Source organism: Anomaloglossus baeobatrachus, chromosome 6 (assembly GCF_048569485.1).
Source record: "Anomaloglossus baeobatrachus isolate aAnoBae1 chromosome 6, aAnoBae1.hap1, whole genome shotgun sequence".
NCBI classification, from domain to species: Eukaryota; Metazoa; Chordata; class Amphibia; order Anura; family Aromobatidae; genus Anomaloglossus; species Anomaloglossus baeobatrachus.
The window spans coordinates 179,980,664-179,999,934 of NC_134358.1; the positions used below are offsets into that span (position 1 = coordinate 179,980,664).

The 19,271-nt window shown below is 47.8% G+C and overlaps 1 protein-coding gene across 2 annotated transcripts in view; it reads right to left on the bottom strand.

The window, feature by feature from the left end:
- Positions 1–228: 228 nt before the first annotated feature.
- Positions 229–19,271, bottom strand: part of PPP4R1 (protein phosphatase 4 regulatory subunit 1) — a 114,414-nt gene continuing 95,371 nt past the window's right edge. For both annotated transcript variants that reach the window (XM_075314542.1, XM_075314541.1), the window contains exons 17-20: positions 14,243–14,363; positions 11,663–11,797; positions 3,559–3,700; positions 229–1,330 (exon numbers count right to left, since the gene is read on the bottom strand). In XM_075314542.1, coding sequence (XP_075170657.1) covers positions 1,167–1,330; positions 3,559–3,700; positions 11,663–11,797; positions 14,243–14,363 — 562 coding nt within the window. In that variant the 3' untranslated portion in view covers positions 229–1,166. The remainder of the gene's footprint in view (positions 1,331–3,558; positions 3,701–11,662; positions 11,798–14,242; positions 14,364–19,271) is intronic.

Sequence of the window (19,271 nt, forward strand, 5' to 3'; positions counted from 1 at the left end):
TGCCTTTTTCAATTAGTCTTCTAAAAATCGGAGACTTTTGAATATGCTAATTTTCAGTGATCTACCCAACTATAAGACTGAATTTAACTAGTCTCCAATACCCATCATTATGGCTCTATGGATTCGACGACAGAAATGTGTTGCTTTTTCACTTTCTTCCCATTTATAAAGATCCCAATAGTAACCCTCTTCCCAACAAAGAGATTAAGCATACAAACAAGAGGAAAATGTACTGAAACGTATTAATAAATTTTATTCAGACAAGCAGATAAACTTGTATTACAACTGAGCTTTAAACAGCATGATTAAAGACTGCAGTACTCTAGGGAGTACAACAGATATGTACATTTATATGAAGACCAATAGTTATGCACCTCATAGCTGATCATGATCAAGTTAAAAAAGAAACTTGACTTGAAGCACATGAATCAACGCATATCCTTCAGGTCATGACCAGCATGAAAACAAATTAGAATAGAGGTACTTAACAGCAATGTTGCCTGCCTATAAGTACAGCAATATGCTGCATTTAAGAATTAAAATCAGTATCTAATGTAGTGTTAGCACTGAGCCCTTAAGAAAGGAAAAAGAAAAAAAAAAAAAAAAAAAAAAAAAAGTTACTCCCCTTTATTTCTCAGTTAACACACATCTCAAAAAGGAAAACTATTCAAACATTAAGAAAGAGAAGGGGGAGAAAACACTTAATAAAAAAAACCCATTGCCCCTAATACTGGAAATTCTCTACAATAATTTGGAACAGATTAATAGAAGTCACTGTGGATTATGGCCCATAGATACATAACAGTGCTATTGTATATGGCAAGCCACATTCGTACCCATTCATAATGACGAAGGGGCGCATTATGGCACAGTACATATATGCAAGCACTTTAGTACCAGCTCCAGCAGTGATAGACTTACTAAATGAACCTTCTGAACGATAACAAATAGAGTAGACCTTTACGCCCTCACAGATATAAAGTTACTCATCAGCCAGTTCAAGTTTCTTGACATCTTAGGAAGACAGAAGACTTAAGGCTTTGGTGGCAATCCTCTGAGTTCATAGTTACTCTTCCCTCCTAAAGTAGAATAGGAATAACAATACAGAAAAGGCCAATATTGTGGTCATGGGTTGGAGTTCAACCTTTCTTGGACATGAGTGCCTATTAGTAGGTGGAAGAAGCCGTGCTCATCGCATCATCTGCAAGTTTGGTGTTAGCAGGGTGTATACTGGCAAAATACTTGACATCATTATCATAATCCATCTGTAAAGCCACAATAGTCTGCTCCACAGCTTCTTGGTGAGAGTTGGCAGAGGTCAAAAAGTACTCTGGGGACAGAAAAACATTACATTACAAAGAGAAGCTGCCTGAGGGGGCAACAATGACCCAATAAGATTAGAAAATACATATTATAAGAGCGCAGTGGCAACCTACAAGCATCACGTGTACAAGCCGCATTACCAAGATTTTGATTTACGAGGAAACAAATCAAACATGGGGACGGGAAGTTCACCCAAAGCCTTTCATAGCTAGATATTAGTGACCAGACTTCTCTAGTATGATTTTAGATGAAATATATATAAAAATAATACATACATATATATATATATATATATATATATATATATATATATATATATATATATATATATATATATATATATATCCCGAGACACATCTGCACATTTACTACGGGCCTGTTAATATGATCATTGTAGGCTAGAAAACTACAAATATTAAGCAACTCATCTCATAAGATCCCTTTTCTACGAAAAGTGAACAAAGTTATTTCTTATACAGGCTCCACTACATTAACCCCTTCAGCCCCCGGGCACTTTCCGTATTTGCGTGTTTGTTTTTTGCTCCCCTTCTTCCGAGAGCCATAACTTTTTTATTTTTCCGTCAATCTTGCCATATAAGGGCTTGTTTTTTGCGGGACGAGTTGTACTTTTAAATGAAACCATAAGTTTTACCATATAGTGTACTGGAAAACGGCAAAAAAATTCCAAGTGCGGAAAAATTGCAAAAAAAGTGATCGTACAATAGTTTTTGGGATATTTTATTCACTGTGTTCACCATATGGTAAAACTGATGTATCCATGTGATGCGGTGCGAGTTTGTAGACACCAAACATGTATAGGTTTACTTGTATCTAAGGGGTTAAAAAAAAATTCACAAGCTTGTCCAAAAAAAGTGGCGCACGTTTTGCGCCATATTCCAAGACCCGTAGCGTTCTCATTTTTCGGGATCTGAGACTCAGTGACTGCTTATTTTTTGCGTCTCGACCTGACGTTTTTAACGGTACCATTTTTGCGCAGATGCTACATTTTGATCGCCTGTTATTGCATTTTGCGCAAAATTTGCGGCGACCAAAAAACGTAATTTTGGCGTTTGGATTTTTTTTGCCGCTACGCCATTTACTGATCAGATTAATTGATTTTATATTTTGATAGATCGGGCATTTCTGAACGCGGCGATACCAAATGTGTATATTTTTTTAACCCTTTAATTTTCAATGGGGTGAAAGGGGGGTGATTTGAACTTTTAGGTTTTTTTTATTTTTTAAAACTTTTTTTGCTTTTTTTTTATTTTACTAGTCCCCCTAGGGGGCTATAGCGATCAGCAATCCGATCGCTCTTATCTATCTGCTGATCACAGCTATACAGCTGTAAACAGCAGATTCAGTCACTTCCTGTTTCACCCTGCTCCGAGCCAGGTGAAAACGAAAGTGAAACTTCGTAGCTGCAGTCGTCATCACAAGACCCTGTGCTACAATGGCAACCACCGAAAGTCACGTGATCATGTCACGTGACTTCCGGTGGGGGCGGGGTAAGTAACTGTCATGGCGGCGCCCATATACATATAGCTGCCAGATTTTGGCAGCGAAATGTAAGGGGTTAATGGCCGTGGGTGGAAGAGATTCCACCCGCGGCTAGCAGGCACACATGTCAGCTGTTGAAAACAGCCGATAGGTGCGCGGATCGCCGCCGCCTGCCCACGGCAGGGGGCGGGGATTAACGGCACACGATCCATGCCGTACCCAGTACGTCATGGGTCGTTAAGGGGTTAAATAAAGGCAGTTTTTTAAAAACCAGACCAGAAGTGAAATATAATGCCTCTAAAAAGGTTGCATTGTTAAAGGGTTATTCCCATCTCCAAGAACCTATCCCCATATGTGGTAGGTATAATAATGATAATAATAATACTAATAATATTATAGCAAATACCTTCAATTACAAATGTAGTATAGTTCTTTTGATATACTCATGTCTCTTACCTCATGTGCAGGGCACTGTAGCTTAGATATCCATGGTTACGTCCACGCATATAGTGAGTTAGTTGCTTGTGGTCGTAATCATGGAAACCTACCTGAAATGCCCTGCACATCAGATAAGAGACATAGATTTATCAGGAGAACTATACTACAATTATAGTTGGAGGCATGTGTTAACATTTTTATTACACCTACTACATATTGGGATAGGATCTTGGAAATGGGAATACCCCTTTAAAGACATATGCCATTTTTTTGCATTACTGGAAGGTCTCCACTCACCTTTCTCTAACAGTGTTTGCTTTAAGGTCTTTGCAAGGAGGACTCGGACATTTGGTACTCTATCAGAGGCAAGCTGCAATAGATGCGGCATTAAATGCATAGCAAATTGCTCCATAGGAAGACAGTCATCTTCAATAAGAGCCTGTGAAGACAAAACACGACCATTAACGGACATAACATGAATAGAAGAAAATACCAGCTGAGGTTTATGAGCTTCACAAGCGCCTCATCTGCCTACATCCAGTTTTGTCAGCATATAAAGATAGTGAAATACTACAAAAGATATCCAGCTGCTCCTCCTCTCTGATCAACCGGACTTGGCAGTGAATTGGATAATACAGTCATGCTAAGCAAGGGTGGATACATCATTGGTGCAGCCTGTGCAACCACACAGGGGCCCAGGAGGTCAAGGGTCCATTTCTACCTCAAAAGCAGGTGGAATTGTGCATTTTTAAGAGTTTATACACTGCAAAGGGCCCATTTATGGTTACTGCATAGGGGCGCTTTTGTGTCTCTGACAGTGCTGCTGAGTGTATGACAGCTGCCCGTCACACATTTATCACAGAGCAAAAGCTGCATGATATGACAAGTCATTTAGCTTAGAAGAAGGGAATTTTGTTTACTTACCGTAAATTCCTTTTCTTCTAGCTCCTATTGGGAGACCCAGACAATTGGGTGTATAGCTTCTGCCTCCGGAGGCCACACAAAGTATTACACTTTAAAAAGTGTAAACCCCTCCCCTCTGCCTATACACCCCCCGTGCATCACGGGCTCCTCAGTTTTGGTGCAAAAGCAGGAAGGAGGAAACTTATAAATTGGTCTAAGGTAAATTCAATCCGAAGGATGTTCGGAGAACTGAAAACCATGAACCAAGAACAATTCAACATGAACAACATGTGTACACAAAAGAACAACAGCCCGAAGGGAACAGGGGCGGGTGCTGGGTCTCCCAATAGGAGCTAGAAGAAAAGGAATTTACGGTAAGTAAACAAAATTCCCTTCTTCTTTGTCGCTCCATTGGGAGACCCAGACAATTGGGACGTCCAAAAGCAGTCCCTGGGTGGGTAAAAGAATACCTCGGTAAAAGAGCCGTAAAACGGCCCCTTACTACAGGTGGGCAACCACCGCCTCAAGGACTCGCCTACCTAGGCTGGCATCTGCCGAAGCGTAGGTATGCACCTGATAGTGTTTCGTGAAAGTGTGCAGACTCGACCAGGTAGCCGCCTGACACACCTGCTGAGCCGTAGCCTGGTGCCGCAATGCCCAGGACGCACCCACGGCTCTGGTAGAATGGGCTTTCAGCCCTGAAGGAACCGGAAGCCCAGAAGAACGGTAGGCTTCAAGAATTGGTTCCTTGATCCACCGAGCCAAGGTTGACTTGGAAGCCTGCGACCCTTTACGCTGGCCAGCGACAAGAACAAAGAGCGCGTCCGAGCGGCGCAGGGGCGCCGTACGAGAAATGTAGAGTCTGAGTGCTCTCACAAGATCTAACAAGTGCAAATCCTTTTCACATTGGTGAACTGGATGAGGGCAAAAAGAAGGTAAGGAGATATCCTGATTGAGATGAAAAGGGGATACCACCTTAGGGAGAAATTCCGGAACCGGACGCAGAACCACCTTGTCCTGGTGAAACACCAGGAAGGGGGCTTTGCATGACAGTGCAGCTAGCTCAGACACTCTCCGAAGTGATGTGACTGCCACTAGGAAGACCACCTTCTGCGAAAGGCGTGAAAGAGAAATATCCCTCATTGGCTCGAAAGGTGGTTTCTGAAGGGCCGTTAGCACCCTGTTCAGATCCCAGGGTTCTAGCGGACGCTTGTAAGGAGGGACTATGTGGCAAACCCCCTGCAGGAACGTGCGTACCTGCGGAAGCCTGGCTAGACGCTTTTGAAAAAACACAGAGAGCGCCGAGACTTGTCCCTTAAGAGAGCCGAGAGACAAACCCTTTTCCATTCCGGATTGAAGGAAGGATAGAAAAGTGGGCAAGGCAAATGGCCAGGGAGTAAAACCCTGATCAGAGCACCAGGATAAGAAGATCCTCCACGTCCTGTGGTAGATCTTGGCGGACGTTGGTTTCCTGGCCTGTCTCATAGTGGCAATGACCTCTTGAGATAACCCTGAAGACGCTAAGATCCAGGACTCAATGGCCACACAGTCAGGTTGAGGGCCGCAGAATTCAGATGGAAAAATGGCCCTTGAGACAGCAAGTCTGGTCGGTCTGGTAGTGCCCACGGTTGACCCACCGTGAGATGCCACAGATCCGGGTACCACGACCTCCTCGGCCAGTCTGGGGCAATGAGGATGGCGCGGCGGCAGTCGGACCTGATCTTGCGTAACACTCTGGGCAGCAGTGCCAGAGGAGGAAATACATAAGGCAGTCGAAACTGCGACCAATCCTGAACTAATGCGTCTGCCACCAGAGCTCTGTGATCTTGAGACCGTGCCATGAATGCCGGGACCTTGTTGTTGTGCCGGGACGCCATTAGGTCGACGTCCGGCTTCCCCCAGCGGCAACAGATCTCTTTAAACACGGCCGGGTGAAGAGACCATTCCCCTGCGTCCATGCCCTGGCGACTGAGAAAGTCTGCTTCCCAGTTTTCTACGCCCGGGATGTGAACTGCGGAGATGGTGGAGGCTGTGGCTTCCACCCACAGCAGAATCCGCCGAACTTCCTGGAAGGCTTGCCGACTGCGTGTGCCGCCTTGGTGGTTGATGTATGCCACCGCCGTGGCGTTGTCCGACTGAATTCGGATCTGCCTGCCTTCCAGCCACGGCTGGAACGCTTTTAGGGCTAGATACACTGCCCTTATCTCCAGAACATTGATCTGAAGGGAGGACTCTGGCTGAGTCCAGGTACCCTGAGCCCTGTGGTGGAGGAAGACCGCTCCCCACCCTGACAGACTCGCGTCCGTCGTGACCACAGCCCAGGATGGGGGCAGGAATGATTTCCCCTTCGACAAAGAAGTGGGGAGAAGCCACCACTGAAGGGAGGCCTTGGCTGCCCGAGAAAGGGAGACGTTCCTGTCGAGGGACGTTGACTTCCTGTCCCATTTGCGGAGAATGTCCCATTGAAGTGGACGCAGATGAAACTGCGCAAATGGAACTGCCTCCATTGCTGCCACCATCTTCCCTAGGAAGTGCATGAGGCGCCTCAGGGGGTGCGACTGGGCTCGAAGGAGAGATTGCACCCCTGTCCGTAGTGAACGCTGTTTGTCCAGCGGAAGTTTCACTATCGCTGAGAGAGTATGAAACTCCATCCCGAGATATGTCAGCGATTGGGTCGGTGTCAATTTTGACTTTGGGAAATTGATGATCCACACGAATCTCTGGAGAGTCTCCAGAGCAATGTTCAGGCTGTGTTGCCATGCCACCCGAGAGGGGGCCTTGACAAGCAGATCGTCTAAGTAAGGGATCACCGAGTGTCCCTGAGAGTGTAGGACTGCTACCACTGTTGCCATGACCTTGGTGAAGACCCGTGGGGCTGTTGCCAGGCCGAAAGGCAGTGCCACGAACTGAAGGTGTTCGTCCCCGATGGCGAAACGCAGGAAGCGCTGATGCTCTGGTGCAATCGGCACGTGGAGATAAGCATCCCGGATGTCGATTGATGCTAGGAAGTCTCCTTGTGACATCGAGGCGATGACGGAGCGGAGAGATTCCATCCGGAACCGCCTGGTTTTCACGTGTCTGTTGAGCAGTTTGAGGTCCAGAACGGGACGGAAAGATCCGTCCTTTTTTGGCACCACAAACAAGTTGGAGTAAAAACCGTGGCCCCATTGCTGAAGGGGGACAGGGATCACCACTCCTTCTGCCTTCAGAGTGCTCACCGCCTGAAGAAGAGCATCGGCTCGCTCGGGGGGCGGAGATGTTCTGAAGAAACGAGTCGGAGGACGAGAGCTGAACTCTATCCTGTAACCGTGAGACAGAATGTCTCTCACCCATCGGTCTTGGACATGTGGCAACCAGGCGTCGCAAAAGCGGGAGATCCTGCCACCGACCGAGGATGCGGTTTGGGGAGGCCGAAAGTCATGAGGAGGCCGCCTTGGTAGCGGTTCCTCCGGCGGTCTTTTTAGGACGTGACTTAGACCGCCATGAATCAGAGTTCCTCTGACCCTTCTGTGGCCTGTTGGACGAGGAGAATTGAGACCTGGCTGAGGGCCGAAAGGACCGAAACCTCGATTGTACCTTCCGTTGTTGAGGTCTGTTTGGTTTGGACTGGGGTAAGGACGAGTCCTTTCCCTTGGATTGTTTAATGATTTCATCCAATTGCTCGCCAAACAGGCGGTCGCCAGAAAATGGCAAACCGGTTAAGAACTTTTTGGAAGCAGAGTCTGCCTTCCATTCACGTAGCCACATGGCCCTGCGGACTGCCACTGAATTGGCGGATGCTACCGCCGTACGGCTCGCAGAGTCCAGGACAGCATTCATGGCGTAGGACGCAAACGCCGACGCCTGAGAGGTTAAGGACACAACCTGCAGAGTAGAGGCACGTGTGACTGCATTAATCTCAGACTGACAAGCTGAGATAGCTTGGAGTGCCCATACGGCTGCGAATGCCGGAGCAAAGGACGCGCCTATAGCTTCATAGATGGATTTCATCAGGAGCTCTATCTGCCTGTCAGTGGCATCCTTGAGTGATGAGCCATCTGCCACCGCAACTATGGATCTAGCCGCCAGTCTAGAGACTGGAGGATCCACCTTGGGACACTGAGCCCAACCCTTGACTACGTCAGGGGGGAAGGGATAACGTGTGTCATTAAGGCGCTTAGTAAAGCGCTTATCCGGAAAAGCTCGGTGTTTCTGGACTGTATCTCTGAAGTTGGAGTGATCAAGAAACGCACTCCGTGTACGTTTGGGAAACCTAAATTGGAATTTCTCCTGCTGAGAAGCTGACTCCTCAATCGGAGGAGCTGGAGGAGAAAGTTCTAACACCTGATTGATGGACGCTATAAGGTCGTTTACTATGGCGTCCCCTTCAGGTGTATCAAGGTTGAGAGCGGCGTCAGGATCAGAGCCCTGATCTGCCACCTCCGCTTCATCCTCCAGAGAGTCCTCATGCTGAGACCCTGAGCAGTGTGATGAAGTCGAGGGAAGTTCCCAGCGAGCCCGCTTAGCCGGTCTGGGACTGCGGTCCGTGTCGGAGTCCTCACCGTGGGATCTATGAGTCGCCCCAGGAGCACTTTGCTGCGCCGACCGAGGGGGGTCTGAGAGCAATGATTCAACAGTGCCCGGGGCCTGTGTTACCAGTCTGGACTGCAAAGCTTCTAGTATCTTAGCAGACCATCTATCCATAGACTCAGAAAGTTTGTCAGCGAATACTGCAAACTCTGTCCCTGTCACCTGGACAGTTGCAGCAGGTGGTTCCACCTGGGCCGAGGGTCCCACCGGTGGCTGAGGCTCCGGCTGAGTGAGTGTCACAGGGGCCGAGCATTGCACACAATGAGGGTAGGTGGAACCTGCAGGTAGCATAGCCGCACATGAGGTACAGGTTGCAAAATAGGCCTGTGCATTGGCACCCTTGCTTTTTGCGGACGACATGCTGTTGTCTCCTCTTAGAGCAATCAGTGAGGGTATATAGCCAAAAGCAAATAGTGCGACCGTACAGAGTAAATGTATACAATATAAGCATATAAATATACACTTCGGCACCCAGGGGGGCCAGCACCTAGTAACAGGTGCGGCTTACCGACCGCCCTCAGCGGTTGTGTGACCACCAGATTCCCTGCCTGGGCCTCCCAGAGCTGTGGAGCTCGGTGTTGTCTCCCCTCTGAAGTTCTCCAGCGTCAGAAGTGCTGATAGGAATGGCTGCCAGCGTTCTGAGAGGCGGAGGGAGCCGTGGGCGTGCCTCAGAAAGTGCGGGAATCTGGTGCCCCACGGTGCTCAGTGAGGGGGGAGGAGGATACTAGGTATGCTCCAGCCCTCAGCGCTGACGTCCAGTGCAGCGTCCCGCCCTTACCCCTGACTGGCAGGCCCGGGGGCGGGAGTATGCGGTACTAGGCCGCAAAAGCCGGGGACTAAAGTTATAAGCGCGGCTGGCAAACAAGCGCGGTCAGCGCGGTAGTCCCGGCGCACAAACACACCCAGCAGCTGCTGCAGCGTCCATTACACAGGCGCTCTATGCGCCGTCCCCAAGGGGACACAGAGTACCTCAGAGGAGCAGGGCCTGTCCCTGACAATACCCGGTCTCCTGTCCAGCAGATTCCCCCAGGGGCTGCGGAGGGAGCACGGTCCCAGTGCATGGTGACCGGTTAGGATCCCACTTCACCCAGAGCCCCTAAGGGATGGGGAAGGAAAACAGCATGTGGCTCCAGCCTTTGTACCCGCAATGGGTACCTCAACCTTAACAGCACCGCCGACCAGAGTGGGGTGAGAAGGGAGCATGCCGGGGGCCCTGTTATGGGCCCTCTTTTCTTCCATCCGATATAGTCAGCAGCTGCTGCTGACTAAAATGTGGAGCTTGCGTGGATGTGTGCCTCCTTCAACACAAAGCATAAAAACTGAGGAGCCCGTGATGCACGGGGGGGTGTATAGGCAGAGGGGAGGGGTTTACACTTTTAAGTGTAATACTTTGTGTGGCCTCCGGAGGCAGAAGCTATACACCCAATTGTCTGGGTCTCCCAATGGAGCGACAAAGAAATACCAATGAGCCATAACACTTAAACCACCTGCCTCTTATTGTGCGTGTCCTTCTTATACAGACAAAACAGTTTTAACTTGTCAGATTATGGACTACACAAGACAAAAGCATTCCCACAACCTCCCTCTGCCTCTATGGTCCTGCATCCCGATGATACCTCTTCCCCAGGTTTGTGATATACGTATATCTCACTTTCCAGACAATATAAAACAAATTGTGATCACCCCAGACCATCTTTAATAGTTCTATGGTCCAGCTTAGAAGCTTCATTTTAGCAGATGCAAAATAAGTGTTGTATTGGGCTACAGAAACAGGACCAAACAGGTCAAGCTTCACTTCCAATATGAAATAATCACTATTGAGATCCATATCCTAATCTCTGCGCCACCCAAAAAACCTGCAGTCTTTCAGATGCTGTGACCCAGCCCGTAACCATCACAAGTTAACCCAATGTCACTCAGAGCCACATGGACTGCCAATTTTTCCACTTTCCAACACATCAACTTCATGACCTGTTTAGGCTAGGTTCACATTTCCGTTAAATTGTATCAGTCACAATCCGCGGCTTTGGTAAACAACGGCATCCGGTTAGCGGATTCCGTTGTGTCCCATAGACTTGTATTAGTGGCGGATTGCGACTGATGACCTTGCGTTGCATCCGCTGCGCCGCGGTCAGTCGTTTTTTGACTGACCGCTGGGCGGGTAACGCAGAATGTAACGTTTTTCTGGCCGTCAAAATTAACGCGCCGCACAGGAATCCGTCGCCATCCGTCAAGCTTTTAATGGATGTCTATGGTGCTGGATTCCGTCGTAATTAGTCTTACAACGGCATCCAGTGCTGGATTCCATCATGCTCTACTGAGCATGCCCAGCATGTTTGGCACACCCACTGGGCTGTCCCAAACACAAACGGATCATGACTGATCCGTCAAAAAACGGACGCATAGCGGATGTAACGGATGCGACGGATGAGTTTTTTCACAGTATTCCTGTGAAAGCAATCCTGTGAAAAACACATCTGTTGCGTCAGTTGACATCTAAAAAACAACTGATCCGTTGCTGACAGACCTGACGGATTTAAAATAACGGAAATGTGAACCTAGCCTTACTTGTTCACTATATGCCAGCCCATGACAGAGGCCAAAGTCATCAGATAATTCACGTTTTTCCACTTCAACTGTCAGTGATGGTGTAAACACATCCTCAGATATTTTAGTAAAATGTACCCTTAATAGCTAGACCTTATCTGATGCTGGAAAATCTAGTTAGCTGAGGTGTCACTGCAGTCCACCCACTGGACACATAAAAAGAAAAAAACAGCTAAAAAGAAAAACAAACAAAAACAGAACCCCCCCCCTCCCAAAGAAAACATAACCATAGCTGTGCTAGCACTGTACATAAATTGTACTATGCATGTTCTGTAGCAATCCAGACAGTGGTAAATACAGGAAATGAGAAAACAGAACCAACCTGGCATATGAACACAAATGATTGTCGTCCTGACCATTTTGGGCTTTTGCAGAACTGCTCCACAAGCTTATTCATCAGGTCCATGGCCAAGGTTGAGGTTGGAGCCAAGTACAACTTCTTAACCATTTCACTAACCTGCAAAGCAAGCCATTTATAATACATTGTAACAATGGATATTGGAGGAGCCTGCACCATCGACTGGACAAATTGCACCATTTTTTTATTTTTACAGGTTTTACCATACAGATTGATTTTATATTTTGATAAATTAGACTTTTATGGGTGCAACAATCCCAAATATGCTTTTTAAATTTATTTTTTACAAGCTGTATGCCATGTGAATTAGAGGGTAATTCCCATCTCCAAGATCCTATCCTAATATGTTGTAAGTGTAATAATATTATATTATTATTAATAATATTAGCAAAACCTCCAATTATAAAATGTGATCTAGTTCTTTTGATTCACAATGTCACATACCTCATGTACAGGGCATTGCAGAACCTTAGGTATCCATGGTCACAGTTAGGGCTCATGCGCACGTTGCGTACTCACATGCATTTACGCTGCGTATTGCACTGCAAAGTAAATGCATGCGTCCCCTGCACAATCTATGAAGACTGTGCATGATACGTGCGCACAATGCTTTTATGAACACAGCGATTTGGGTGCTAAAATTTTGACCCAAATCCATGCGTTTATAAAAGCAGCATGTCAATTATTCCGTGCGCTATGGATGCAGCTCCCACTCTGTCTATAGTGGGGGCAGCATCCAGAGCGCATGAAATCGGCTTTTTTCTACAAAAAAACCCCTGCATTCATTATGCAGTCTTTCTGTAGCGATTTGACGCGCACATGTGCTGTCAAATCGCTGCAGAATATTCTGCAGTTACGCGTGCATGAGCCCTTAGGCTCTGTGTGCACGTTGCGTATTTACATGCAGTTACGCTGCGATCTGCACCGCAGCGTAACTGCATGCGTCCTGCGTCCCCAGCATAATCTATGAAGATTATGCAGGAGACGTGCGCACGTGGCGTATTAGAGCGCAGCGCTTCGGCTGTTGCCCGAAGCGCGCGTTCTAAGAAGTGACATGTCACTTCTTTCCTGCGCTCTGCCTGCAGCCCCCGCTCTGTCTATGGGAGGGGCGCAACTCAGAGCGCATGAAATCGGCTTTTTTTTTTTCATTACGGACTCTTTCTGCAGCGATTTGAAGCGCATGTGTGCTGTTCAAATCACTGCAGAAATTTCTGCAGTGACAGTACGCAACGTGCACACATACCCTTAGTTAGTTGCTGGTGGTCATAACCATGGATACCTAAGGATCTGCAATGTCCTGCACATGAGGTAAGCAACATAGTAAATACCTCCAATTAGAAATGTAGTATAGTTCTTCTGATTCACCATTATTAAACCTACTAGACATTTGGGATAGGATCTTGGAGATGGGAATACCGCTTTAACAATTTTAGATACCTATACCTTTTTGCCGCTCTCAACAAAACTGCATGGCTTAGTGAAAATGTGCAATACTTATTTTGGCAGAGGCATGTCTGGATGCTCAAACATACGGTAAAATTTTGATTCAAAGAAAGCCAAACAAGGGAAGGTGTCTAGTCTAAGCTTACACCATCCATATGTTAGACAAGATTAGCAAAACTGTCCTATTATCTACTGTGCCAAAAAACACCAAAAAACTGAGCTGTAACAAATGTTCAATAAACATGCAACATTACAAGCATGTGAATTGCAGCCTCAAGACTAGAAAAAAACCAAGGAGAAAAATTGTAGGAAAAATACCCTGACTATAAATAAATAAATTGCAAGTGCTTAATAAACAGGGTACTTAGTATATACATTTTTGCAAAAAGGTAAGAAGCTGTCCCACCTCGTCACGGTGTACCCATCTGAGACAGTCCCTAACCTACTAAAGTTAAAAACATTCTGTACCTGACTTGTGTCATGTCAAAACTTCAATATGAATGGTAAAGTGGTCAGCTGGGTCCCAGATTAAATACACAGCAAAAAGTGAGAAGCAGGTAATTGTTCAGCCTCACTATCAGGAGGGCTGCACCCCCAACTTGCATTAAAGCAAGATAACAGACAAAAAACACCAAAAAACTGAGCTGTAACAAATGTTCAATAAACATGCAACATTACAAGCATGTGAATTGCAGCCTCAAGACTAGAAAAAAAACAAGGAGAAAAATTGTAGGAAAAAATACCCTGACTATAAATAAATAAATTGCAAGTGCTTAATAACAAGGTACTTAGTATATACATTTTTGCAAAAAGGTAAGAAGCTGTATATAAATGTATATGTTTTTAACTTTAGTAGGTTAGGGACTGTCTCAGATGGGTACACCGTGACGAGGTGAGACAGCTTCTTACCTTTCTGCAAAAATGTATATACTAAGTACCCTGTTATTGAGCACTTGCAATTTATTTATTTATAGTCAGGATATTTTTCCTACAATTTTTCTCCTTGGTTTTTTTCTGTGCCAAAAAATAGCATTAAGGTGCCCAACAGAAAAAGTGCATGTAAAAGTCGGAGGATGAAGGCTGGGCAGAAAGGACACTCACCAGTTTAAATGATATCCAGCGGACAGACGAGACTTTGTCCCCACAGAGAGTTAAAGCAATTGGCAGTAAATAGTCAAAAATATCCCTGGCGCTGTACAGCTCAAGTAGAAGAACCAACTGCCTAGAAAGAGCAGCAAACAAACCAGTGAAGCATCAATAGTCATTTTATTCAAGTGCATCATGTGATGAATGTAAGATAGCAGGATCATGCAGACTCCGGGGTAACAAAAAATCTACTACAGTCCAAGCTCCGGGTATCAGGGAACTACAACGCGCATGTAAGGCAGGGACCCTCCACATCTAAAAGGCGCTCTATTACAAGGTGGAAAAGAAGGGAATTTTGTTACTTACCGTAAATTCCTTTTCTTCTAGCTCCTATTGGGAGACCCAGACGATTGGGTGTATAGCACTGCCTCCGGAGGCCACACAAAGCAATTACACTAAAAAGTGTAAGGCCCCTCCCCTTCTGGCTATACACCCCCAGTGGGATCACTGGCTCACCAGTTTTAGTGCAAAAGCAAGAAGGAGGAAAGCCAATAACTGGTTTAAACAAATTCACTCCGAAGTAACGTCGGAGAACTGAAAAACCATTCAACATGAACAACATGTGTACCCGAAAAACCACCAAAAATCCCGAAGGACAACAGGGCGGGTGCTGGGTCTCCCAATAGGAGCTAGAAGAAAAGGAATTTACGGTAAGTAACAAAATTCCCTTCTTCTTCGGCGCTCCATTGGGAGACCCAGACGATTGGGACGTCCAAAAGCTGTCCCTGGGTGGGTAAAGAAATACCTCATGTTAGAGCTGCAAAGACAGCCCTCCCCTACGGGGAGGCAACTGCCGCCTGCAGGACTCTTCTACCTAGGCTGGCGTCCGCCGAAGCATAGGTATGCACCTGATAATGTTTGGTGAAAGTGTGCAGACTCGACCAGGTAGCTGCCTGGCACACCTGTTGAGCCGTAGCCTGGTGTCGTAATGCCCAGGACGCACCCACGGCTCTGGTAGAATGGGCCTTCAGCCCTGATGGAACCGGAAGCCCAGCAGAACGGTAGGCTTCAAGAATTGGTTCTTTGATCCATCGAGCCAGGGTGGCTTTGTAAGCCTGCGACCCCTTGCGCTGGCCAGCGACAAGGACAAAGAGTGCATCAGAGCGGCGCAGGGGCGCCGTGCGGGAAATGTAGATTCTGAGTGCTCTCACCAGATCTAACAAATGTAAATCCTTTTCATACCGGTGAACCGGATGAGGACAAAAAGAAGGTAAGGAGATATCCTGATTAATATGAAACGAGGATACTACCTTAGGGAGAAACTCCTGAATGGGGCGCAGCACTACCTTGTCCTGGTGGACCACCAGGAAGGGAGCCTTGGATGACCGCGCTGCTAGCTCAGACACTCTCCGAAGAGACGTGATCGCTACCAGAAAGGCCACTTTCCGTGATAGTCGAGAGAGTGAAACATCCGTCAGAGACTCGAAAGGCGGCTTCTGGAGAGCAACTAGTACCCTGTTCAGATCCCATGGATCTAACGGCCGCTCGTACGGGGGGACGATATGACAAACCCCCTGCAGGAACGTGCGTACCTGCGGACGTCGTGCTAGACGCTTCTGAAAAAAACACCAATAGCGCCGAGACTTGCCCTTTAAGGGAGTCGAGCGACAAGCCCTTTTCCAACCCAGATTGCAGGAAGGAAAGAAAAGTAGGCAATGCCAATGGCCAGGGGGACACTCCTTGTACAGAGCACCAGTAAAAGAAAATCTTCCACTTCCGTGGTAGATCTTAGCAGACGTGGGCTTCATAGCCTGTCTCATGGTGGCAACGACCCCGTGGGATAATCCTGAGGACACTAGGATCCAGGACGCAATGGCCACACAGTAGGTTCAGGGCCGTAGAATTCAGATGGAAAAACGGCCCTTGGGACAGTAAGTCTGGCCGGTCTGGTAGTGCCCACGGTTGACCGACCGTGAGATGCCTGTCGCCAGAGCTCTTTGATCGTCATGAAAACCGGGACCTTGCTGTTGTGCCGATTCGTGAAACCCGTCCGGGTGCAGAGACCATTCTCCTGCGTCCACGCCCTGGTGACTGAGGAAGTCTGCTTCCCAGTTTTCTACGCCCGGGATGTGAACTGCGGATATGGTGTATGCTCTGTCTTCCACCCCTAGCAGAATCCGGCGGACTTCCTGGGAGGCTCGCCGACTGCGTAGTCCGCCTTGGTGGTTGATGTATGCCACCGCTGTGGATTGTCCGACTGAATTCGGATCTGTTTGCCTTCCAGCCACTGCAGGAAGTCTTGCAGGGCCATATGCACTGCCCAGAGCTCCAGACAATTGATCTGAAGAGTGGACTCCTCTGAAGAGAGTCCTTGATCGTCTGAGAAAGGGGGACGTTCCTGTGTAGGGACATCGACTTCCCCTCCCATTAGCGAAGAATGTTCTATTGAAGTGGACGCAGATGAAACTGCGTGAAAGGGACTGCCTCTGGATGAGGTGTCTCCTTGAAGGAGAGACTGCACCCCCGTCTGTAGTGACCGCTGTTTGTCCAGTGGAAGCTTCACCATCGCTGAGAGAGTGTGAAACCCCAAGCTAAGATATGCCAGCGATTGGGTTTAACTTTGAAAAGTTGAGGACCCACCCGAAACTCTGGGAAGTCTCCAGCGCCATGTTCAGGCTGTGTTGGCATGCCTCTTAAAAGAGTGCCTTGACAAGTAGATGGTCTAAGTAAGGGATCACAGGGTGACCCTGAGAGTGCGGGAGTGGTCCCACTGCTGCCATTAACTTGGTGAAAACCCGTGGGGCTGTCGCCAGACCGAAGGGTAGGGCTACGAACCGAAGATGCTCGTCTTCAATAACGAATCGTAGCAAACGCCGGTGCTCTGGAGCAATCGGCACGTGGAGATAAGCATCCTGATGTCTATTGATGCTAGGAAATCTCCTTGAGACATTGAGGCAATGACGGAGCGGAGGGATTCCATCCGGAACCGCCTGGTTTTCACGTGCTTGTTGAGCAGTTTAAGGTCCAGAACGGAACGGAAGGAGTCGTCCTATTTTGTCACCCCGACCAGATCGGAGTAAAAAGTGTCTCTTGTTCCTGAGGAGGAACCGGGATTACGACTCCTACTGCCTGCAGAAGAGCCTCGGCTCGGCCGGTGAGGAAGTTTTTGCGACAAACTGTCTCTCACCCACCGGCCATTGACCTGTGGCAGTTAAATGTCGCTAAAGCGGGGGAGTCTGCCACCGACCGCGGACGCGGAGAGAGAGGGCTGAAAGTCATGAGGAAACCGCCTTGGTAGCGGTTCCTCCGGCTGCCTTCTCCGGGCGTGATTGAGCCCGCCAGGAACCTGCGCCCCTCTGAGCCTTTTGAGTCCTGTTGGACGAGGGCAATTGGGACGTGCCCGAGCCTGGGAAGGACCGAAACCTCGACTGTCCCTTCTCCTGATGGGTCTTGTTTGATAGCTGGGGTAAGGAAGAATCCGTACCCTTGGACAGTTGAATGATTTAATCCAACCGCTCACGAAACAGTCTGTCACCAGATAAAGGCAATCTGGTTAAGCACTTTTGTGGAAGCAGCATCTGCTCCAATCCCTTAACACTAGGAGCGTAACAACACGGAGTTGGCGGACGCCACTGACGTACGGCTCGTAGAGTCCAGGACAGCATAAACAGCTTGAGTCGCAATGCCGACATTGCGAGGTGAAGGACGCTACTGCGGCCAAGATGTACATGTGACCGCGTCCCTCTGCGCAATACTAGCTGAAATAGCTTGGAGTGCCTCTATGGCTGCGAATGCCGGGGCAACCGACCCGCCGATAGGGCTATCTGTCTGTCAATGGCATCTTTAAGTGAAGTCCCATCTTCCACTGCAACTATAGATCTAGCCGCAAGCCTGGAGATTGGGGGATCCACCCTTGGAGCGCCTGAGCACGTCAGGGGGGAAGAGACAACGCGTATCTTCAATACGGTTGGAGAAACGCTTATCGGGATAAGCGTGGTGTTCCTGGACTGCTTCTCTGGAGTCAGAGTGACCAGAAAAGTACTCAATATACGCTTGAGATACCGAAATAGGGATTTCTTCTGCTGTGAAGCGGACCCCTCCACTGGAGGAGTTGAGGGAGAAATACCCAACCTTCCATTGATGGACGCTATAAGATTATTCACTATAGCGTCACCATCCGGTGTATCCGGATTGAGAGCGGTCTCAGGATCAGAGTCCTGAACAGCTACGTCTGCCTCGTCATACAGAGAGTACTGTGATGAAGTCGAGGGCCGTTCTTAGGGAGCTCGCTTAGGCCGTCTGGGACTGTCGTCCGTGTCAGAGCCTGCACCCTGGGATGCATGGGACCCTCCTGGAGCCATGATTTGTTTCGAAATCAGGGTGGCCAGGGGCATTGAATCAACATTGCCCAAGGTCTGTCTGGACTGCAAAGTCTGTAAGATGTTAGTCATAGCCACAGACAATATATCAGCGGAAACTGCAACTCCGTCCCTGTCCCTGGACAGGGATCACAGGTGGTTCTTTTGGCCACCTGTAGCAGAGACCCCGTTGAGTAATTGCACACACTGGGGGTCCTGGAACAGTCGCATGCAGTACAAGCAGCATAGAAAGCCTGTGCCTTGGCACCCATGCTTTTTTTTTTTTTTGCTGTTGCTGTCTAGCCATCTAGGAGCATTAGCCAAGAATAGCGACCGTACAGTGCAATGTATAGCATACAAGCATGAAGTACAATAAACACTTCAGCACATGCAGTACAAGGAGCATAGAAAGCCTGTGCCTTGGCACCTTTGCTTTTCTGCTGCCGTTGTCTAGTTATTCAGGAGCATTAGCCAGGAAAAGCGACATACAGTGAATGTATAGCATACAAGCATGAAAATAACCACTGCAGCACATGCAATCCAAGCAGCATTGAAAGCTTGTGCCTTAGCACCCTTGCTTTTCTGCTGCTGTTGTCTAGTCATCAAGGAGCATTAGCCAAGAATAGCGACATGCAGTGAATGTACAAGCATGAAAATAAACTCTGCAGTACATGCAATCCAAGCAG